Genomic DNA, 25,235 nt, shown 5'->3' with positions numbered 1-25,235 from the left:
TGTGCACAGTTTTAAAAGTAAAAGTAAATAATAATGTGTTGAGGATGTTTACACGTCATGAAATACTTCCTGTTCAGGAAAATGCAGACACTTCACTCCTCACTGCACTAAAAGAACTTGGTCAAATCAACTTTTTTTTCTAGGTTGCTAAATGTAATTTTGAGTTTTGCTAATTTCCTGCTGCCTTTTTCTTAGGTCACGTCAAAATTTGAGCCATTTTGACTTTAAATGATGACTTAGATAAATAAGCAGCTGAGAATTCATTCAACTCATTAAATGAAGTTTATCAGATACACAATTTCCCAGGATGCATTGTTAAACAGCTCAAACTCACCAGGGAATCTTGATTTTTGTAGTTTTAGAAAACAGACATGGTGGAAGCTTGCTGTGTGCCTTTGTCAAATTAGTGTCTGATTGTTTATTTATTTATTTTTCAAATAATAATCCAGACTCTTCTAATTTAAGGTCAGCACTGAATTCAGTCTCTACACCTGTACACTTAGAATTTATCTCACTGTAACTCGGAGCAGCTTCATAGAGAAATTAGTCAGTACAAAGACAAGCTAAGTGAAGCAGAAACTCCTTAAAACTTAAAAAATGTAAAAGGAAAGCAAATTTGTGGGCAACTCAGGTTTATGTGACTCGTTAATTCAACTTAATATCTTAAGTTTATTAAACTAGTTTTGTCAAGTAAAGTTAAAATGCTTTTTATCTCAGCTAATTTGACACTTTCACAAATAATTGGGTGACTTTAAGCTAATCAGTCGACCTTAAAAATCACATTTTAATGCAGCAGGGGAACATATTTTTCTACACTGAAAGAGCTTCAATTAATTTGCAGTGAACATGTTTCTGCTGAGCTGTTCCTCTTCTACAGATGTGTCAGATTGTTTACTGTAAGAATAAATATGTCGTCTTGTAAATACTGTATTTATGTCTGTGCCCAGATCCTAACTTCTACTTTTGGCAAACAAAGACATCAACACATGAACTTTTACTACAGAAAGATATAAACTTTTTAACAGACAACTGTAAATAACTTTTTGTTACTCATTGCAAAAGCAGGAATTTATCACCAAACTGAAACTTTACTTTTTTTGCAGCTGCTTAACATGAATTCCTCACTGTAACTAGTGAAACAGAGCAGATTTAAACCTCTAAAACCTCCTCAGAGTCACTTCACGAGCCGACAGCAGCAGTGTTTTTATTGCAGGGCTGTTTCCGTGGAATTACAGGTGTTCCTGTAATCCAGTCAGGGTGGAGCTCATCCACCCAGAAGACTAAACTGTTAACTGGAAGCTTGATCCGCCCACACGTTCTTGGAGTCCACAGGGTTTTATTTTTGCTCAAACTTAAATATTCCTACTAACCTAAAGGGGCTGAAGTTATCTGTGTATAAATGAAAAACTGCAGGTCATTTACACCACCGTTCAAAAGTGTGGGGTCAGCCAGACAATTTCATTTTCAATTAAAGTTGCTCTGCATGAGCAAAAGTTGCTCTTTTTTAGTTAAAGTAGCTCTAAAGGAGTTAAAGTTGCTCTTTATTCGTCAGAGTTGCTCTATATTAGCTAAATTATTTTTATATTAGTTAAAGTTGACCTACAAGTTTGGGGTCACCCAGACAATTTCATGTTTTCCATGAAAACTCCCACTTTTATTCATGTGCTAACATAATTGAACAAGGGTTTTCTAATCATCAATGAGCCTTTCAACAGCATTAGCTAACACAATGTAGCATTAGAACACAGGAGTGATGGTTGCTGGAAATGTTCCTCTGTACCCCTATGGAGATATTCCATTAGATATCAGCTGTTTCCACTACAATAGTCATTTACCACATTAACAATGTCTACACTGGATTTCTCATTCATTTAATGTTGTCTTCATTGAAAAAATGCTTTTCTTTCAAAAATAAGGACATTTCTAAGTGACACAAACTTTTGAACGGTAGTGTAAATGATGTTTGACTTTGTTGTGAAGTGTGAAAGAAACTTTAAGAAGGTTATTTTTTTGTTTTTCTGCTCCGCCAAAGAAGGCGGTAGAGTTATGTGATGATCGACGTACGTTTGTCTGTCATCCTGTCTGTTAGCAGCATTACTCAAAAACTTTTGGGGAAAGTCAGAAATGACACAAGGCTCATGCGATTAGATTTTAACAGTGATGCAGCTTATAGTCTGGATTTGTTAAAGATTTCTGTATCATTGCGAGATAATAGCACAGCATCACTGTAACCATGACAACAAGTGAGACTGCATCACCCTAACTGTAACCCGATCCTACAACAAATCCACCTGCAAACTTATCAAGACTTATCCGTCAGAAATGATACAAGGAAGAATTGATTAAGTTGAGGAGGTGTTTCTGAGTCCCATCAATTCCCACCGCCCGCTACATATTTAGGTCATGTGACTCAATATCCGTACATAACGTACACATGCACAACACACGCTTGTGCTCAGTGCAAGATCATTTTTTATTAAAGATTTCATCCATCAGAAATGATACGACTGAGCAGCCTTGGAGAAGTACTGTGCCCTCTGAGCTCTGCTCTTGTTCAGATAGTGACCCATTGTTGTCTGTTCATGTCGGGGTATTTTGGCCAGTAAGTGTCAGATAATAACACTAAAGTCGATAAAGATTCTCTTTTCTTGTCTAAAACTGGTGCAATGTGCTTCATTGTGCAAAATTTCATTCAAGCAGCTGTGAAAAAGAGAATTTAAAGGTTTTCATGAAAACTTCCTAAAATATCCACCGTCTGTTTGTCTATTTTCGTCCCATTTGACTTCTGCTTTCTGAGGGTTCAGGAAGACTTGATCACAATCAGTTTGAGTCCCGTGAGAGACGGTTTACATCCGCCGACGAAGACACAACACGACTCCTGCTGTTTGTCGTGTTTTTAACAGAACACTGAGCTCATTAAAGATGTTTCTGTTTGGTTCAAGCTTCAGAAAAACACAGAAAACAGCAAATTCATCAAAGACAGCCTTAAATTATCTGCAAGACTTTGGTTTGTCTGAGCTGTTTCCAGAGTCAGAACAGAAGGTTTTAAATATAAATGATGCCAGTAAAGTTTTTTTTTTAAGGTACAGGATGTTTGTTTTAGGTAAATAAAGTTTATTCTGTGTTTTTTGGTAAATATAGCTTATTGTGGGATTTTTAAAGGTAAATAACATTTTTAAAGGTAAATAACGTTAATTGTGTGATTTTTTGGTTAATAAAGGTCTTTTTTGGTACAGAAAGTTTTTTTAATTGTTTTTTTCAGGCAAATGAAGTTTATTTTGTGGGTGTTTTTAAGTAAATATAGTTTATTTAGTGGGACTTTTAAAGGTGAACAACATGTTGTTTAGGTAAATAATGTTCATTGTGTGTTTTTTTAGGTAAATAAAGTTTATTTCTGTATCTCGTGTCATTTTTGTTAAATATTTGCCTCTTTTTTGTCATTTTCGTCATTTTTACATCTTTCTCTGTCAGTTTGGGGTCATTTGTGGGTCTTTTGTGTCATTTGTGGGTCTTTTGTGTCATTTTTGGGTCAGTTTTCCATGTTTTCTTGCTATCGTTGTTTCGTCCTTTTTAACATGAGGTGAACACAATGTTAAACTTTTATCTCCTCGGTTATTAGTCAGCTTCTAAGTAGTGCTGTTGCTCAACACTTTAAATACATAGGAAGCAGATTGGACAACAGTGGAGTTGATTTTTTACTCCCTTTCTGATAAATTCTACCCTGAGAACAACCTCATCATAATCATGTTTTATCTGCAGTAATTAGACGGTGAAATCATTTAAACATCAACGTCTTGTTGGAATTTAAATCCTCTAAACTACAATTCTACAGTTTCATTTAGCAGACGCTTTTGTCCAAAGCAATGTACAACACAAGCAAGAATTCAGACATACGGAAAAACCTGTAGTAAGTGCAAAAAGTGCTTCAAGTGTGATTGGTCAAAGGTGTTGCCATGAAGTTGAAGAAGAGTTGCCACCCCCCCCCCCCTCCCCCACCCCCACCCCTTTTTTTTCAACTTTGTCAGTGCTAAATAAGTGCTGGGTTTTGGACCATTTGACTTATTCTACCCCTAAGGTGGAGTCAGATTAAGTGCCTAGATGTTCTCTGAACAATTGAGTCTTCAATTGTCTCTTAAAAGTTGAAAGGGACTCAGCAGAACGTACAGAGTTTGGTAGTTTGTTCCACCATTTGGGAACAACAGAGGAGAAGAGTCTGGCTAGAGATATCGAGGGTTTTGGACCATCTGACTTATTCTACCCCTAAGTTGGAGTCAGATTAAGTGCCTAGGTGTTCTCTGAACAATTGTCTCTTAAAAGTAGAAAGGGACTCAGCAGAACAATAATGGATTAAATTTAATAGCGCTTTTCTAGGCACTCAAAGCACTTCACAATGGATCCATTATTCATTCACTCACACATTCTCACTCTGGTGGTGGTAAGCTACATTTGTAGCCACAGCTGCTCTGGGGTAGCCTAGCCACGCTACACCCATGTTTCTGACGGCACAAGGGTCTAGGGAAGCTCGACAGGGAGGGAGGCGGGCTAAAAGGTTGTCTATCAAATCCCTCTGCAGCAATTGGGTAAGTATCCAACCAATCAACGCAACGAATAGGCTGACGTAGTTCCGAGAGCACCGGCGGATTGTGGCTAAGTCCCATTAGCTTCCCAACCAGCGGAGCCACGGAGCCAACTGGTATATTAAGGATTTGCCATTTCCCGTTGGCATAAGTCCAAATACGTCTTTCTTCTCAATGAAACACTTCAGTGCCGTCCTTTGTTTATCTTTCAAGTTGAATTTTAGCTTCATCTCTTTAAGGGCTGTGGCCAAAGCCGTGTCGAAAGATAACTGTTTATTGTGCGCCGATTGTTTCTGTCAGAATCGTCACGCCTCTGTCGTCACTTCGTTACGCCCGCCTTCTGACTCTACACTTCATGGTGATTGGTTTTAGGAGAATCCAGCCTCGAGCCTTATGGAGGGTAACTAGACCCACCCTGGCAGAGAATTAAATTCGTTGCCGTGGGTTGTCTAGCACGGCTAGGCTAGCTCTGGGGCAGACTGATGGAAGACTGACCACCACCAACATTCACACACATTCATGCACCAGGCAAGGTGGGTGAAATGTCTTGCCCAAGGACACCACAGCACATGACTAGGACAGAGCGGGAATTGAACCACTGAACCTTTGATCATTGGACGACCTGCTCTACCACCTGAGCCACAGCCACCCCCAACAGAGTTTGGTAGTTTGTTCCACCATTTGGGAACAACAGAGGAGAAGAGTCTGGCTAGATATTTCGAGCCGTGCTGGGCTGGAAGCACCAGGAGTCTCTCACATGCAGAGCGAAGTGGGCATGAAGGGGAGTAGACCTGGATCAGGGAATCCAGGTAGGCTGGGGCAGTTCTTGTAAATGTTTTGTAAGCCAGGAGGAGAGTTTTGAATTTGATTCTGGCTGCAACTGGAAGCCAGTGAAGGGAGATGAACAGGGGAGTGACATGAGCTCTTTTGGGCTGGTTGAAGACCAGACGTACTGCTGCATTCTGGATCATCTGTAGAGGTTTGACTGTACATGCAGGGAGACCTGCCAGAAGAGAGTTGCAGTAGTCAATGTGTGACATCACAAGAGCCTGAACCAGAAGTTGTGTGGCCTGTTGGGTCAGGAAGGGTCTGATCTTTCTGATGTTGTAGAGGGCATAACGACAAGAACGAGAAACTGAGGCCACATGAACCTTAAAGGTCAGCTGGTCATCAATCATGACACCCAGGTTTCTGGCTGAGTTTGTGGGCACAAGTAGGCTCGAGTGAAGTTGGACACTGATCTGAGGCTGAAAAGATGGACAAGCTGGAAAGACCATGAGTTCAGTCTTAGACAGATTCAGCTGAAGGTGCCGTTCCTTCATCCATGTGGAGATATCAGCCAGACATGCTGATATCCGAGCTGAAACTGTTGTGTCGTCAGGTGGAAAAGAGAGGAAAAGCTGAGTGTCGTCAGCATAACAGTGGTAGGAGAAGCCATGGGAGCGGATCACTGCACCAAGTGAGGTGGTGTACAGACAGAAGAGTAAGGGGCCAAGCACTGAACCCTGAGGGGTGCCTGTTGATAGGTCGTGTGACCTTGACACCTCCCCTCGCCATGACACTCTGAAGGATCTGCCTGTGAGGTAGGACTTGAACCACAACAGGACAGAACCTGAGATGCTGAGCTCAGAGAGTGTGGAGAGGAGGATTTGATGGTTCACGGTGTCAAAGGCAGCAGACAAGTCCAGCAGCAGTAGGACAGAGGACTGACCAGCAGCTCTCGCCAGCCGCAGAGATTCTGTGACTAATAGGAGTGCAGTCTCAGTGGAGTGGTCGCACCTGAAGCCTGACTGAAAGGGGTCAAGTGGGTTGTTGTTCCGCAGATGTTCAGAGACTTGGTTAAATACTGAGCGCTGCAGTATTCTCGACAGGAATGGTAGAAGTGAGACTGGCCTGTAGTTTTCAACCTGGGCTGGGTTGAGATGAGGCTTTTTGAGCAGTGGGGTGATGCGGGCTGACTGAAACTGAACCAAATCTAAATTAATCTTGATTCAATGTGATGATGACTTAAGTTTTTACTGCTCTAAGTTTATTTTACTTTGCAAATTCAGAAGATTAAAGCATAACAAGATTTTAAAAAGATGCTTTTACATCATTGCATCAATAAGAAAAATCAGTTCACTTAATATATACGGTAAATATTATTCTGAAATATTCTGATATATACAGATGCTGTGAGGAAGAAATCCACTACAGGAAGTTTATCTGAAAAAGAAATGTTCTGTGTGTTTATTGCACGTTTGTAGAGCTGTTTCAGGTGGACGTCCACAGATGTTCATGGCTTCCATGACTTTTGGTGTTTTGCTAAATACTATAAAGGAAGCGACCAACTGCGCAAGAGGGCAAAATTCAATTCATTTTTAGTGGTTATCCAGTGTTTCCTCGTAAAAATGGCGCTTTCAGGTCAGTGTTTCTCATTCATCCTGTTTTACCATTTTAAGCGCTCAACAAGCTGCACATCACAGCTGTGACGTCAACAAAGTTGATGAGTGTTTATTGTTTAGTGCTTTTACTTCCTACTGCTGCTGCTTTTACAAATTCTGAACTGTTTGCTGTTTGGTGCAGTTTTCATACAACTGGGGCAAACTAGATCACTGTAATATTACACCTTAAACTGACTGTGACCATCTGTGGTGCAAAATGAGATTTTATATGTTTGCAGTTTGCTTATACTCATATGTGACATCGATGAACTTGGCGTATCTATGCAGAGGGTTGTGGATAAGATGCAGAATCCAACCAGGCGTAGTAAAACTTCCTGCTAGTTTTCTGCATTTGCAGTACAATGCACTGGAATATACGAAATGTTTTTAGCATAGTTTTTAATAACATGGTGCAGGTTTGTTGGCAACTTACTTCCTGAAAGGGGCGGAGCAATTGCAGCTTATTTCAATTTAAAGCCACAGACACCTTTTATTGAAAAAGAGTGAAACCAGAAGCATAAAAAGGCATCTTAAAATTAACAATCTGCAGTATTTTGAGATGTAACATGAAAAATATATCGTTTTGGCATGTCAGACTTACTTTAACTTAAAAAAAAGGGGGGGGGGGGGGTAAAATATGGGACCTTTAAACTTTATAGCCTATTTGACTGAACACAAGATAAACCAGAATTGAGAACAAAATCATTTTATTTTTAACATGTTCCTACTATATTTGTTAGATTTTCTTCTGTTACTGATATAGAATGATGAAATTTGCTTACTTATCTGTTATTTGGGACCCAAATGGAATTCTGTCAAATTATTTCTCTACATTTTGAGAATTTTACATGTTTTCAGACATAAGACTTTTGTTTTTTCACCCTTAAAAAACATTTGAAGAGTTAAATATAGAGAAATATCACCCAATGTATTCTGAGCTTGAAATACCGGGCTTTGCAAAAGTTCTGTTACACTCGGTTTCATGATCTTTAGAGACGTTTACATGTCGGAGTGAAAAATTCCATTGAATAAACTGAAAGTTCTACCTTATAGGCAGGTGTCCTTAATACAAATTATTTTCTCCGGTGAAGTTGTATCAAGATGGAAGTCAAAAGAGTTGAGATATCTGCTCTCCTTTGTGCTGAACATCAGCCGGATGACCGTCCACAGAGTCGCGGAGAGGCTCAAGAATGGTGAAGATCTTTCAGGTCTTCACCATTCTTGAAAGATCACTGAAAGATCTTCACCATTCTTCAGCCTCTCCGCGACTCTGTGAACGGTCATCCGGCTGATGTTCAGCTGCTTGGCTCTGTCAGACTTGTTGTGGCCAGCATGAAGGAGAGCAGATATCTCAACTCTTTTGACTTCTTGATACAACTTCACCGGAGAAAAAAATTGTATTAAGGACACCTGCCTATAAGGTAGAACTTTCAGTTTATTTAATGGAATTTTTCACTCCGACATGTAAACGTCTCTAAAAATCATGAAACCGTGTAACAGAACTTTTGCAAAGCCCGGTATACATCATGGTGGCATGTCAGACACCATAAAAAAAGGGTCCAATATGGGACCTTTAAACTTTATATTCTATTTGAGTGAATACAAGATAAACCAGAATCGAGGACAAAATACTTTTATTTTCCTTTTTAACATGTTTTTAACTGTAAAATAATAATGCATCATATAAACATTAAAAAACAATCTGACGAGACAAAAAATATAAAAACTTCAGACATAAAATTAACAAACAAGCAAATCAGTGTGAAACTGAAGAGGTAAAAATGAATAATTCTTATGGAAAGTACGACAAATAGTGTCACCACTTTATAAGTTTGAGTAACTGTGATTGTAAAAAAGTCATTTTGAAAAACACTGAATCTTTCACATCCTTCCAGCTGACAGTTCTGTGCACACAATAAAACCAGACAGTTCATTACAGCATGAATGTAGGTAGTAGTTTCTACATCTCCTCCTCCTGCTCCACTAGACGTAGTTGGACTTCATGTCGGAGCTGATGGACTCGGATGATTTCGACCCACAGCATCTCCTACAGCTCAGAAAAGCTCCTCCGGCCATCGTGAGGAGCCCTCCAGCCCAGCTGACAAACACGGCTTTACCGAACTCATAGCTGCAGAGAAAATAAACACACATTCAGGTTCACGTTTTGTTCAGGAGGTGGGTGTTTGAGAGCTGACCGTCGTTACCTCTGCAGACGATGCGACTCCTGGAAGGTCTGGACGATCATCTTGACGTACCAGGAGGTGATGATGATGGTCAGAAGACCTAAAGGAAGGAAGTAAGGAGATCATGTTGTTGATCACTGATGTGCTCATTCAAATCCAACAAATTCTTTCAATGCAGTGCCTAAATCTGTGAATCTTTGCTTTTTGCACTATATTCTCACTTTAGCAACTGTCATTTTGCATAACTTTGTATGTATGTTCTTTTCGACACGTGTAAATATCTGTATATATGTGCTACCGTTTAAAGTTAATGTTCCTCTGTACCCCATGTAGATATTCCATTAAAAATCAGTCGTTTTTATCTAGAATAGTCATTTACCACATTAACAATGTCTACACTGGATTTATCATTCATTTAATGTTATCTTCAATGAAAAACAATGTTTCTTTTTCAAAGATAAGGACATTTCTAAGTGACCCTAAGCTTTTGAACAGCAGTGTACATGAATTAAAGTTCCTCTGTGTCAGGTAAAGCTGCTCTAAATGAATTTATGTTATGCTACATTAATTAAAGTTGATCTATATTAGCTTAATTTGATAGTAATAGTTATAGTTAGTTATATATATTAAAGTTGGTCAAAAATGAGTTAGAGTTGCTCTAAATTAGTTAAAGTTGACCTACTATTCAAAAGTTTGGGGTCATGCAGACAATTTCATGTTTTCTATGAAAACTCCCACTTTTATCCATGTGCTAACATAACTGCACAAGGGTTTTCTAATCATCAATGAGCCTTTCAACACCATTAGCTAACACAATGTAGCATTAGAGCACAGGAGTGATGGTTGATGAAATGTTCCTCTGTACCCCTATGGATATATTCCAGTAAATATCAGCCGTTTTCAGATACAATAGTCATTTAGCACATTAATAATGTGTAAAACCAGATTTCTGATTCATTTAATGTTATCTTCATTTAAAAAATGCTCTTATTTCAACAATAAGGACATTTCTAAGCCAACCCAAACTTTTGAACAGTAGTGTGTGTGTTGCCAAAACCAAATGTCTTGTATGTTGTGTACATACTTGGCCATTAAAGCTGATTCTAAGTCAAATTTTCTTTATTAATTTTGCATATTTGTAACAGAAAAACAGCTTTCACAATCCCTTAACTAAAAATAATGCTATTAGATTTCTTTTTTCTTTTTTTTTTACAAATCCTGACATGTTTGAAAAGCAGAAACCACAGATTTTTGTGCAGAATTTCTTTAAAAAAATTCAACTTTTATCAAAATAGTTCCCAAATTGGTTTCCGTGATGAAGCAATCAACTAATTGACACATTTTTCCAGCTTTCTGGTTGCTTGGAGCAGAATATTAGAACCCAAACTCCAGCCTGAAGTCACCTGAAACCATGAAGATGATTCCTCCGATCATGGCAGTGGTGCTCTTGCTGTCGGGAATGCGATCCATGAAGTGGGTGCACTTCATCCCCACCGTGGAGACAATCATGGCGATGGCCGAGAGCAGGAGGCTGAGCAGCATCACGGCTCTGGTGGCCTGGACCTCAGCTGGAGGGGTTACAGAGCATGATTTCTGTGAGCGATGGCATCCTTTTTCTGTCTATAACTAAACTTATTACACCCAATCAGCCTTCTTCATGCATAGATTTAACCTTTAAACACTGTCAGCAGCAGAAAATATTAAGAAATAAAACATAATTCAACAAACACACAAAAAGAAGACTGGCAAGAACAAAACTAAGCCAACCACCTTTCTACATTCCTTCTAAGATGCCAAGAAGCTGGATGATGTAAATCCACTGTTAAGAAGCAGCTCTGTCTAATTATAGTAACCTCAGTGGAAGGTATCTCAACAAGCAGCGCCTGGAGGAGAGATAATAAAAGCCAAAACTCACTGGGCAGTTTGAACAGGGACTCGTGGATCTCACACGTGGTTCTCTCGGTGCCGCTGCAGCTCATCCACAGGCCCTCGTAGGCGCGGTGTTTGCCCTGAGACTGCTTCTTCCACTCCACCATGAGGGTGGCGGTCACCGTGGAGGCGATCCCGACCAGAGCCAGGAAGATGCCGAGCAGCTGCAGTCCGGAGCTCGCCATGGTTATCCAGAAACCAGCAGGACGCACGACTTCAGGGAGGGCAAAGAGTCCGAGAAGCTGGTGGGAAAGTTCCAAAATGCGTAGAAAAACAGTGATGAGTGGCGGATTTAAGGTGACAGAGGTGGATTTATGTGAACCTCCCTCCTCGGAGCTCCTGGACCGTTATAACTGCGCGCCACCGGAGCCTCTTTTTAAAGTCCAGGACGCATGACGCACGGAGGAGGACGCAGCTCCACCTGCAGGGGATGATGGGAAAGAGCAGAAGTTTCTCTGGAACTCTGATCTGATCAGTGAATGGATGCTGGGAACGCACATCATGTACTGTACACTGTAAAGAAGAAAACAACAGAAAAGTTTTTAATCAAATAAATCTTCAGTTTATGTGGAGTAGGCTGAAAAAAAAGAGTTTGACAAACTTTATTACAAACGTAGCCTACTGTTATTTTGCAGATTTTGTTGTTCTGTTAAGTCACAGACAAGAAATAAAATATGATAATTCCACAAATACACAAAAAGAAGACTGGTAGTGGGTCAAATCCACAAAGACAAAACCACGTTCCTTCTAGGAATAAGGAAAAAATTTTGAATTTACATTTTAACTATGTAAAAACAAACAAACAAACAAATTTTTCCTTGTTTTTGTTGTTAGATTGCAGATTAAGTATTAATTTGCAAAAAACAAACAAAAAACATCCTAGAACTACAAAAAATGTAAACACCACATCAAAAATCTGCATTTTTTTTACAAACAGAAATTAGTTATTTGACAATGTGTGTCCATAAATTAAACAATTTATTGTCCAATCTCCGTATTTTAGAAATATTTCCCCTTTTTTTTTTTACACAGTTTGCAGTTACAGAACATCACTTTTTCTATATTTATGACATTTTTTAAGGCTCTACTTTGTCAAAATGATCAAGGTTCAGATTCCAGACAAGGAAATAAACGTGATTAAACATAAAAATGTCTCCAAATTCAAATTCAAAGACCAAATATCAACAGAAAACTTAATTATCTGTGTAAATTCTGTTTTTTCCAAGTAGAAGAACCAAAGAGAACCAAAAAGAGAAGTAAAGCTGCTTTTTATTCAAGCTTCTTGGACAAAAACTGGTTCTAATTCAGTGTAATGAAAAGAAAAATCAAATGCTTCTATATAAACAGAAAAATCTGAGCTTAAATAACTTAAATCAGAAAAAACCCTTCAGATAATTTCAGCCACAGAAACTGAGACTTGATTCAGAAGATTCTATTTTACTTATTCCGGGCTGTATTTAGCCTGCAATAATACAACTAGAAATTTACAGTGAACTAAGCAAAAACATGCTGAACCACCACTTTTTTTGTTTTTTAATCGTGAGTTCTTTCCTAATTGCTCATTTGACCCACATAGATTAAATCTTTGGTGACATTATTCTGTAATTACTGTTTCCCTCTCGAGCTGATTAATGGAAAACGTGATAAACAGAGAAATTAAAAGTGCAGTTTGTTCCAAATAATTTTTGCTTTACCATTTTATTGGCTAAAGTAATGGTTTATTTTATGCCTATGTGTGCTTTTGCATGCATAACAAAAAGATGAGTGCATTATTCTCTGATGCAATAAGCTTCTATTATTGCATTTGGACTTTACCACACATCTGAGTAACAACCGCAGCCAAAACTGGAAGCACAAAAAAAGGGAAAAAGCGAGCATGTAGGTCTTTAACTCAAACAACTGAAAGGTTAAAATGCTCAATTGTCCTTCCTTCAGCAATGTACAGCAGCCAGCACGTATTTATCTTCACGTTACTCGGACCATTACCAAATTATCTGACCATATTTGGTGAAATAGATGCCAGCATGTAAACACTTGCATTTGTCTGTAAGATTGGATCGGCGTCCACCCTTTCCTGAAACGAGCTTCCATCAAAACATTTAAAGTCACGGCTCCCATCTGAATTAGCCTAAAGCAAGTCCTTCTGCATCCGACCTTTAAGAGCACTTTAGTGATGTATTTCAACTCCCATTGTTTAATATCACTTTCAGGGCCTACTCAGGTCAAACTTTATTTCCAGGGAATTCCTGTTTTCTGTTGGCAGGCTGCAGCCAGAACCAGATGCTTGACGACAATATCAGGAAACCTGCTTCGATTAAGCGCCAGGATTGGATAACGCACAACTAGAAGGTTTTTAAAAAGTACAAGAATTGTGACGACAAACAGACTTCCTTTAATGTACACTGCAGGAATGTGTGGGTGAACTTGAAGAACATATATGTCATCTGTCATCCCAGCAGTCTGTCCTCCCACATCAACTGTAAATCATCAGCTGGATGTAATATGACTCACATCCCAGCGGGATTTGGTCAAAATATTAGCCCATCATAATAACAGTAAACTGATTTGTGGTTGTATTTCAGGATTAGTTGCAGGTGCTGGTGTGTGCTTAGTGGAACACGTGTTCATGAAGGTATAAAAAGTTAATTTGTCATTAATTTACAGCTGGAGGTCAAAATGTTGAAAGAGGTGCTTTGAAACATCGACTGTATACAGTTTCTACAAATAGTACCATTGAGAGACCAAGCTGGAGAGAGTCTAATGAGAGAGGCCACCAAGACACCTATGACTCCTCTGAAGGAGATAAGAGAAAGAAACAAATGAGGGAGGCTACCAAGACACCTATGACTCCTCTGAAGGAGAAAGAAACAAATGAGGGAGGCTACCAAGACACCTATGACTGGGAGTGACTGTACATCCAACAGCTGTTGTCTGTTCTTTACAGTCAAAGCTTTATGGGAGATAAGAGAAAGACTCAAAGCTCAAATTAATTCTGGACTAGAGTTCACCAGAAGACGTGGAGACTCTGAAGTCAACTGGAGGAAGATTGTTTGGTCTGAGGAGACCAAAATGGAGCTTTTTCACCGTCAGACTAGGTACCATGTTGGTCGAAAACAAAACATTGAACATCATCATTAACATATGATCCCCACTGTGAAGCATGATGGTGGCAGCATCATAACATGAAGCATGGTGGTGGCAGTATTATTAGGTGAAGCATGGTGGTGGCAGCATCATGATGTGAGGCATGATGGTGGCAGTATCATGATGTGAGGCATGGTGGTGGCAGCATTATGACATGAAGCATGGTGGTGGCAGTATTATGACATGAGGCATGGTGGTGGCAGCATCATTAGGTGAAGCATGGTGGTGATAGTATCATGATATGAAGCACGGTGGTGGCAGCATCATGATGTGAAGCATGGTGGTGGCAGCATTATGATGTGAAGCACGGTGGTGGCAGCATCATGATGTGAAGCATGGTGGTGGCAGCATTATGATGTGAAGCACGGTGGTGGCAGCATCATGATGTGAAGCATGGTGGTGGCAGCATTATGATGTGAAGCACGGTGGTGGCAGCATCATGATGTGAAGCATGGTGGTGGCAGCATTTTGATGTGAAGCACGGTGGTGGCAGCATCATGATGTGAAGCATGGTGGTGGCAGCATTATGATGTGAAGCACGGTGGTGGCAGCATTATGATGTGAAGCATAGTGGTGGCAGCATCATGATGTGAAGCATGGTGGTGGCAGCATCATGATGTGAAGCACGGTGGTGGCAGCATTATGATGTGAAGCATAGTGGTGGCAGCATCATGATGTGAAGCACGGTGGTGGTGGCAGAATCATGATGTGAAGCATGGTGGTGGCAGCATTATGATGTGAAGCACGGTGGTGGCAGTATTATGACGTGAGGCATGGTGGTGGCAGCATCATTAGGTGAAGCATGGTGGTGATAGTATCATGATATGAAGCACGGTGGTGGCAGCATCATGATGTGAAGCATGGTGGTGGCAGCATTATGATGTGAAGCACGGTGGTGGCAGCATTATGATGTGAAGCATGGTGGTGGCAGCATTATGATGTGAAGTATGGTGGTGGCAGCATTATGACGTGAGGCATGGTGGTGGCAGCATCATTAGGTGAAGCATGGTGGTGATAGTATCATGATATGAAGCACGGTGGTGGCAGCATCATGGTGTGAAGCATGGCGGTAAACAAGATTAAATAGTCAAGTTTGAGCGTTTTTAAAGTCTTCCACTAAAAATGGTTCTCATGGGCAATAGAAATTAAGATCCTGTAGCTTTACTTAAGGTGTGATTTTAGCTTGGAAATTTACAGATTAGCAATTAAACCCTATGACAGTGATATAAAATAACATATTTAGGTGAGACCATACAGAGTTATTTTTATGGAGAATAACCAATAACTAAGTCAACCTATCTAATGTACATACTGTGGCTCAAACTCTGCAGCATTATTAGCTTAATAAGTGTTTTTTTTCTGTCTGTAGGGTTCAGAGGGTTGGAGTTTATTGCAACATGTCATCAATTTGTCATCAGCCCAAAATATTCTGTCAGAAAAGGATCCCAGTCATGCTAATGGATGATTCAGAGTTACACAATTTGCAAGTTTTTGTATTATTGGACTAAAATGACTAATGCACAGTAATAAAATACAAAAAGGACATGAACACCCACGTGGACCTGGTTGAATTCCTGCTGTTTATGTTCACATATTCATAACTGCATGTCCTGTATCCCACAAAATCATGTCATTTTTAGTTGCTTTTATTAAAAAAAAGATCTACTATTATATGTTGAGTATTCTGATGACTCCATCTTGATTTCTAACCCTTCCTTATTGATTAAACTCTGGTTAATATGTATTATTACCAGCTTTGTGAGAATATTTCAAGATAAACTACCAAATTAAAGCTGGGTAAATCACACACCTGCTGGTTAGATTGGTAAAAAGCTGTTTGTGTAATGCTAATAATTATTTTTAATAAGCCTGACTGACGGTGCTGTGACTCATCCTGGACTCTACCAACCATAACGTGGGGGTCGATTGTTTGCTGCTAAAATTAACGTGAGCCTCCACACTTCCCTTTTAGCAGAAGAAAAGCCATTTCCCCTGATCCTGTGAGCAGATAGCACGTGTTCTCAGAAGGGGAAGAAGTCACGGAGTGGGTGTGTTTAAATGCTGAAATCAGTCCGTGACACTTTTCAGAGCGTGATTCAAAACAGGGGAGGAGGGTTTGACCCACTGGAAGCTCCTATTATGGACAAGATGGCTGCCGGTGCTCAGCAGCTACGCCCATTCCCTGTAGTCTCCATCTGCACAACAGGAGCACATCTGGGGGAAAAGTCACCTCACACAGAACCTCAGAAAGGAATTAGTGTCACAATCAGCTTCTAAAAGCAAACCTATACATATCCCAGACAGCAAACTATGGGTGAATCAATGTTGAATCTATATTGAGACCTAACGTAGAAATTATACAGAAAGCGCAAGGTTGATAAAATGTTGAGTCAACGTTTGCTTTTCAACCATAAATCACACTTTACCCAGATAGCAAAATATGTTAAATCAATGTTGAATTAGGGTTAAGAAGGTTGAATTATGGTTGCGGTTGAAGATTGATGATTGGATCAACGTTGATTCAACAACATTTTGTTAACATTGAAGTTTGTGTTTAAAAGATACCACTGAATCTACATTGTATTTTGGTTTAATTAAAATGTTTGACAGGTCAATGTTTAATTAATGTTGAATCTATGTTTGCAAACATGTAATCTATGTAAGCAAACGTTGACTCAACATTTTATCAACCTTGCGCTTTCTGTATAATTTCTACGTTAGGTCTCAACATAGATTCAACATTGATTCACCCATAGTTTGCTATCTGGGATGATATAATAATGTGATAATGTATTCAGTATAGTATTTATTTCACTGAGAGGAACCAAGTCCTCTAAGATGGGGCCTCTACGAGAGAAAAAGGACAAACTGAGACCAATAAAAGGGTAAAATTACAACATAAACACAGAAAATTAACTCTGTCAATGAGAGGAAATCGCTAAATCTTATCGTTCCCTGGACCGACTTCACAATCATTATCAAACAGGCTCAGATTGTTTCCTCTGAAAAGTAAAAGTCTGGCTGTTGATATAAAATGTGTAGAAAGTGTAAATGTTGTGTTTGTCGGGAAAGCTGAAATCCTCGGAGGTCAGTAAACTTGGAGCTGTATTCTGTTAACTCTTGTTTTGTACTTTCAGTGACAGAAGCAGAATAATCAGGCTGCAGATAGCCCACAAAATGTTACAGTTTAGTCTTTAGTGTATGTATCTGTAAAATGTTTGATGAGCTTTTGTGTTTCTGATGTGATTCTTCATAATCTGTATGATTTGATGATTGGAGGAACCAGTTTAAGTCTCAAATTAGCTTCTGAAACCTTCATGGTGTCGACGCCTTCAAAGGTTTTGTTGCAAGTTCGTTTTTTTTTTCAACAGTTTGCTTTGGTGTTTTTGAGTTACGACAATTTCCAAAGACATTATGGTCAACCAACAAACTACTCTGAATTAGTGGAACCAGGTTTTCTTCTTCAATCAAAGGTGTTTTTAATTCTCATTTATTTAATGTTTGGTAGTATAAAGACAAGTTTTAAAGTTGATTATTTCAAAAACATCATTTTCTACTAGTTTGTTCATGTTTTTTTGAAGTTTTATTTGATTTCCATAATTATGAACACGTTTTTAAGTTTTCACATTTTTTGAAATTAAGTTTCTCCTGTCATGCAGGCAGAGGGGAGGATTTGAGCCCATTTCAATAATTTACATCAACTTCAATTCAATTTTAAATAGACAAATGTATAAATATGAGTTTAAATGACATAATATTAGGTTGATACAGTATTATTGTATCAACACATCCTTTCAAAAGAAAGTGTTTTTTTTTACATTATTTATTTGACCTTTATTTAACCAGGTAAAATGTTTGAGAATCAGTTCTCATTTATTTATAAACATGACCTGGCCAGGAAACCCCGATAGGAAAAAATGCATAAAAATACATAAAACATACATATAGACCATACATACAACACAAATATACACACAAAAAGATGTATTTTTTAAGTTTGCAAAAATATTACTAAAAAAGAAATACATTTTTTAGTTTGAAAAATAAATCAGTGAAAAATAAATAAATGCTTTTAATTTGCAAAAAATATTTATAAAACTAGATAAGTATTTTAAATTTGCAAAAAAAAAAGCTGAACATTTTAAGTTTGTGAAATATTGCTCAAAATTAAGTAACCATTTTAAGTTTGCAAAAAAATGAACGTTTTAATTTTGAAAAAAAAATAGATAAACATTTTAAGTTTGCAATTTTTAAATAAAAAAATGATAAATGTTTTAGGTTTGCAAAAAAAACAGATAAACATTTTAGGTTTCAACTTACAAATTGATCAAAATCAGGAAATTAAATTGAATTAAGTATTAATAGATCCCTTGATTTGTTTGTAGCCCAAATAATACCGCAGGTTTTAAACTGTACATGAAACGAGGTCACCACTTTAACTGGGTATGGTCTGGTGCGTTTAGGCAGTTACACCCGGTGTACCAAGCACTTTACTCAGACACCAGGAGCACAGTTCAGTTGAAATACTGCACATTTGACTTCTCCTAAAATGAAGCCCTGCACCTGTCTGGTTCCAGTAAATGCAGCTCATCTTTATATTTCACTGGATGAACTAATTTCTCAGGAGTTTCTGTTTCTTCCTGTAAGTTCTGCCCGCAGCTCGTCATCGGCACAAAGAGAGGAAGCAGGAGGAGCTTCAGAGGAGCTCTGAGCTGGAAACAACAGCAGCTACTGGAGGTAATTACACACAAATATTTATTCAATTAAGTCACTGATTAGGAGTGAAAGTAGGTCAGAGCAGCTCCTTGTCCTGTGTTTTCTACAGGAACATGACATCAAGTTTGGCTGCAAAAAAACGTGCCACTTTAATTAGTTAAATGAACGAGAGACAACCAAAATAAAGAACACATGAAGTCTGTCACTGAGGCAGCTGAAGGTGCTTCATGGTGGATGATGGATCCAGTTCTGTGGAGAACGTCTGCTCTTGTAAAAATGGCTCCTTACTGGGGTTCTTCACATCACACATCACTACATTAAGCTAAATAGGATTATTATTATGATCCTCTTGCACACTTCAAGTTCTTCTTACATCCCATATTGTGTAGCCTTGCATATTGTCAGGTGACTAATTTTCCCATTTACTGCACGCTGGAAATGACTTTCTGTGATATCTAAACCTTTTATTACTCGCAATGCGAGGGATAACTTCCCTAAACAGCATTCATTTTTAACAGCTTGGTCGATATTTGTGCCATACTTCTATCACTGAAATAGGAAATGCTCTTTTCAGATGCATTTCTACTTTTTTAAAGTTATTTTTGTAATGTTGAATACAATCTTTTTTCCTCCTATAGTTGTTGTCTTTGTGCTCATCTGACTTAGAGCATGGCTTCTTATTTATCTTGTAATATCTACTACACATTTTTATCTAGATGTTACAGTAAAACAACCATACAATCCATGCATTTAAAACCTATTTGGCAATATTTTGATTCTGATTCGGTCATTAAAAAACTCTGGAGTTCCTGCTTCTTTGCTGCTTTCTGAGACCACAGGTTGCACATTTTCTTGACCAAGAGAAGGTCGGACGCTTTGGTTCTCTACTTGCTCCACTGGGTCTGTTTTCATCTGGATGAATCAAGTGGATATGTGAGGATCATTAAACTCCTCCTCATACTTGGAGAGAAACTCGAAGTGTTTTGATTCCTGCTTCACCTCCTGGATCACTGACTATCTTACAGGCTGGCTGAAGAACCGACTCTCTGGGACTCTGGTGAGTAACTCCTCTCAGTTAGGTCCCTTTGTGTTTACCTTTAGTACAGATCTGTCACATTCAGAAATACTCAGGAAGGTGAGAACAGCAACCTGATGATGGGTTTCATTGATTGAACCACTAAGATCTGCCTTCAGCTGAACATCTCCAATACCGAGCAGATGATCTTGGGCTTCAGTAGGTCAAAGCTACAACATCACTGAAGTGGTGCAAACCTGTAAATACTTCAGTCTGGACCTTGACAACTGACTGGACTGGTCCATAAACATAGATGCTGTTCTTCCTCAGAAGATCCTTTGACGTTTGCAGTGAAATCTGCTGCTTATGAAAGGAACTCTAGATGGCTGGACATGGTGGTGAAGAAGGCTGCTTCTGTGCTTCATAGTTCAGTCCGTCCTTAACAGCCACCATCTCCAGAACCTCCTGGCTGGACCAGGATCCAAGCACTCCTTCTATAAACCTATTATTTCTGTTCTTATACTCTACTTAGACTTTTTAAGGCTGTTTTTTTTTTTTTTATTTAACACCAGCATTTTTGCACCTTATTTCTGCAACCAGCACACTCTGCACATTAACTTCATGCTCTTTTGCACATTGGTCTCTTTATTTTGTCTTCAGTGTAACGTGTGAGCTATCTATATTAGAAAAATAAACATTTTCTGTAATTTTTCCTTTAATTAAAGGAAACTGGTTCTTAACGGTTATGGGTTTTGAATATTATTTTACATTTGGCGTGTAAATTTACAGTCTATTTCTGTACTTTTATAGAAGAAAAGACAAGAAAAAATATGTCAAACAATATGAAAAAATCTATCTACACACATGGACAAAATTGTTGGCACCCCTCAGTTCATGAAAGAAAAACCCACAATGGTCACAGAAATAATTTGAATCTGATAAAAGTAATAAAAAATAAAAAAATATATGAAAATTAACCAGTGAAAATCAGACACTGCTTTTGAACAGTGGTTTAACAGAATTATTTTAAAAAATAAACTCATGAAACAGGCCTGGACAAAAATAATGGTACCCTTAACTGAATATTTTGTTGCACAACCTTTTGAGGCGATCAGTGCAATCAAACCATTTCTGTAACAGTCAGTGAGACTTGTGCTCCTCTCAGCAGGTATTTTGGTCCACTCCTCATGAGCAGACTGCTCCAGTTGTCTCAGGTTTGAAGGGTTTCTTCTCCATGTTTCAGCTCCTCCCACAGATGTTCAATAGGTTTTAGATCAGGGCTCGTAGAAGGACACTTCAGAATAGTCCAATGTTTTCCTCTTAGCCATTCTTGGCTGTTTCTCGCTGTGTGTTTTGGGTCATTATCCTGTTACAGACCCATCACCTGCGACTGAGACCAGGCTTTCTGCCACTGGGCAACACATTTCTCTCTAGAACAGGGGTTCCCAATCTTTTCAGGCCGCGACCCCCAAAATAGGATCATAGGAGACCCGCGACCCCCCCTTTCCCCCACATGTCCAAAAGTAAAAAAGAAACTGTTAAATGTGGATTAGCAGTGTTACGGGTAAACATTTGTCAGTCTAAAACAGGGGTTCCCAATCTTTTCAGGCCGCGACCCCCAAAATAGGATCATAGGAGACCCGCGACCCCCCCTTTCCCCCACATGTCCAAAAGTAAAAAAGAAACTGTTAAATGTGGATTAGCAGTGTTACGGGTAAACATTTGTCAGTCTAAAACAGCACAGCAGTGCGACGGATTATTCAAAGTTATGAGCAGTGCTGCACAACAATTACTGCGTGTTTGAAGAACTCACCTAATGCGATGGGTGGGCAATATGCACTGAGCAAAGAAGATCCAGTCTCGGTTTGATTTTGGAGACGGCAATTCGGAGATCGTCCTCCACATTAAGTCGAGATCTGTGCTTGTTCTTGATGTAAGTCAGTGCAGAGAAAGTTTTTTCGCATAAGTACGTAGAGCCAAATGGCATCAGTGTGTTCAATGCTGCTGCAGACAGCTGCGGGTACTCCTTCCTCACCGAAATCCAAAACTCATCCAGGCTCTTGGCATCAAAAAGCGCTCTCAGGGTTCGGTCAGATGAAAGTTCAATCAGCGCATCCTCAAAGTCAGATGTCAAATGATTTGTTTTTGCAGTGAACGGGGATCGGATCCAATCATGCCTTTCAGGAGCAGTTTCTTCTGGGAAATACTTTTTAAAATGATCCACAAGAGACTGAAGGTGATCCGCTACAGACGCCCTTACAATGTTCACACTCAAAGCATTTTCTTCAATAAAATCATCCAGCTCAGTAAACATGTCCATATGTCCAGCTTCAGCGCGCTCTCTCCAGCGCTCCAGTTTACGCACAAATGCTTGCACTTTGTCATTGAGGGTCAAAATGCTTGTGTTTTCACCTTGCAGTGACATATTCAACCCATTCAGTTTGCCAAAAACAGATGATAAATACACCAGCCTTGCTACCCAGTCAGGATCAGAGAGGTGTTCTGCGAGAGGTGATCTTTGGTCGGCGAGGAAGATGCGCACCTCTTCCCTCAGCTCACACAAGCGGCTCAGTACATTTCCCCGGGAAAGCCATCTCACCTCTGTGTGCAACAGGAGGCCTTGGTGCTCCGCTCCCATTTCGTTACAGAGGGTTGCAAACAGTCTGGTGTTAAGCGGACGTGATTTTATATAATTCACGATTTTCACTGCTGTGTCAAGGACGTGCTTTAACTCTGCACTCAGTGATTTACATGCAAGGGCTTCTCTGTGTATAATGCAGTGGGTAAAGCAGACGTGAGGGGCAACTTGCTGGACTCGTGCTCTCAACCCCTTCTTTTTCCCCAGCATTGCCCCTGCTCCATCTGTGCACACTGATAAGCACTCACTCCAGGACATACCTTCTTCTTTTAGCTTGCTGTCCAGTTTGTTAAAAATGTCCTCGCCTGTACACGCTCCTTCCAGCGGCGTGCAAAAGAGCATTTCTTCATTAAGCTTCTCTTTAAAAACGTATCTCACAAAAACAAGAAGCTGGGCACAATGCGAAACGTCAGTTGACTCGTCCAGTTGTAAAGTATACTTTCCTTCTTTCACTGCATCAATGAGCTGAGTCTTGATGTCCTGTGCCATCTCACTGATGCGGCGGGATACTGTCCCATCTGACAGCGGGACTTGTGTCAGCTCAGCGGCGGCTTTATCCCCGTGCATGACTCGACTCATCGCCACCGCGGCGGGTTTGATCAAACTTTCTCCAATTGTGTGAGGCTTTTTTGCTTGAGCAATTAAATATGCCACTTCATATGAAGCCCTCTGAGCTTTGGCAGGGATTGTAGTTTGTTTAGTTAGGACCCTCTTTTGCCCTCTTAGTTCTCCCTCCTTTCGGCGAAAAAACTCTGCTGGTTTTGACACAAGTGAAGGATGTTTAGTCGTCAGGTGTCTCAACATTTTCACCGGTTTAAGGCTCTCGTGAGCAAGGACCTCCGAGCACACTACACACTGTGGGTGTTGTATACCATTTACAACGTGACACACGAATCCATACTTAATAAATTCATCCCTGTATTTTCTTGATTTGGATGAAGAAGTGTCCGATTTGTGGGCTTGGCGGGCTCCCACCTTAGCCGCTGCCGGGCGATGCTCTGGCGGTTCTGTGTCGCAGTCCTCCGCAGACTTCTCTGGTGTTCCCACGGTGCTTCCTGCTCTGTCATCAGGCCTTGCCGCTTGCAAATCTGGCTTTTCAACTTCACTCTGTTTTTGAGTTGTGGATATTAGCCACCGTTTCATTTTGATAAAGGTCTTAATCGCAACTTCAGAAAGCTAGCTCTAGCATTAAGATTAAAACGAAGGGCACGTATGCTGCGTCATAGACGTAAACTTCATTTGTAATTGACGTAATGTTAAAATAATAATAACAAAAAAAAAAACTTTTTTTTCATATAGTTATTTAACTATTTTAAACAGATATTTCAGCAACAAAAAATATATAAAATAAAAATTTAAAGGCCCTCTCGAAAAATTTTTTTCTTTTTTTTTTCTTTTGCTGTTCTGGAAATCATCTCGCGACCCCCACGGAGGGGTACCGCGACCCCCCGGGGGTCGGGACCCCCACTTTGGGAACCACTGCTCTAGAACACCTTGATAGTCATGAGATTTCATTGAACCCTGCATAGATTCAAGACACCCTGTGCCAGAAGCAGCAAAGCAGCCCCAGAACATAACAGATCCTCCTCCATGTTTCACAGTAGGGACACTGTTCTTTTGCTTCATTTTTGTGTCTGTGAGCATAGAGCTAATGTGCCTTTCCAAAAAGTTCCAGTTTTGTCTCATCTGTCCATAGGACATTCTGCCAGAAGCTTTGTGGTTTTGTCAACATGCGGTTTGTCAAATTCCAGTCTGGCTTTTTTATCATTTCTTTTCAACAATGGTGTCCTCTTTGGTCTCCCATGAAGTCCACTTTGGCTCAAACAACGACGGATGGTGGATCTGACACTGGTGTACCTTGACCTTGGAGTTCACCTTTAATGTCTTTAGAGGTTGTTCTGTTCATATTATCTGTCTCTTCCTTTTGTCATCAATTTTCCTCCTGCGGCCACGGGAGGTTGGCTACAGTCCCATGGAGCTTAAATCTATGAATAATATGTGCAGCTGTAGTCACAGGAACATCAAGCTGCTTGGAGATGGTCTAATAGCCTTTACCTTTAACATGTTTGTCTATAATTTTCTCCTGAGACAACACTCTCCTTGGCTTCCTCTGGTCCATGTTTAGTATGGTCATGCCATGTCACCAAACAGCCCAGTGACTACTTTAACCCTATAAATAGGCCGACTGACTGATTAGAAGTTGTAGACACCTGTGATGCTAATTAGAGGACACACCTTGATTGAACATGTCCCTATGGTCACATTATTTTCAGTCTTTTCTAGGGGGACCATCATTTTTTCCAGGCCTATTTCATGAATTTATATTTTAAAATCATTCTGTTAAACCACAATTCAAAAGCAATGTCTGATTTTCACTGGTTAATTTTAATATAATTTTTATTCTTTATTACTTTTGTCAGATTCAAATTATTTCTGTGGGTTTTTCTTTCATTAGCTGAGGGATGCCAACAAGTTTGTCCACGCGTGTATCTGTAAAATATAGAAAATGGGTATGATGCCATCTAGTGGCCACTCTGACAATGACAAGCTGACTTTGTACAAGATATTTCTTCCTTTTACTTCCTTTTACTGAAAAGCCTTTATCGATTT

The 25,235-nt window shown here is 39.5% G+C and overlaps 1 protein-coding gene across 1 annotated transcript; it reads right to left on the bottom strand.

Moving 5' to 3' along the window:
* Positions 1–8,617: 8,617 nt before the first annotated feature.
* LOC110946764 (claudin-19-like) lies at positions 8,618–11,483 on the bottom strand. Its single transcript, XM_051947480.1, has 4 exons — positions 11,099–11,483; positions 10,587–10,751; positions 9,205–9,283; positions 8,618–9,128 (listed from the first exon to the last, which is right to left on the bottom strand). Exons 1-4 carry the CDS (start codon positions 11,295–11,297, stop codon positions 8,984–8,986), a joined length of 588 nt encoding a protein of 195 aa, XP_051803440.1. The 5' UTR covers positions 11,298–11,483; the 3' UTR covers positions 8,618–8,983.
* Positions 11,484–25,235: the final 13,752 nt, after the last annotated feature.

This window comes from Acanthochromis polyacanthus, chromosome 4 (genome assembly GCF_021347895.1).
Source record: "Acanthochromis polyacanthus isolate Apoly-LR-REF ecotype Palm Island chromosome 4, KAUST_Apoly_ChrSc, whole genome shotgun sequence".
NCBI lineage: Eukaryota > Metazoa > Chordata > Actinopteri > Pomacentridae > Acanthochromis > Acanthochromis polyacanthus.
Note: the sequence above shows the minus strand (reverse complement) of the source record. Positions and strands in the feature narration are given on the sequence as shown.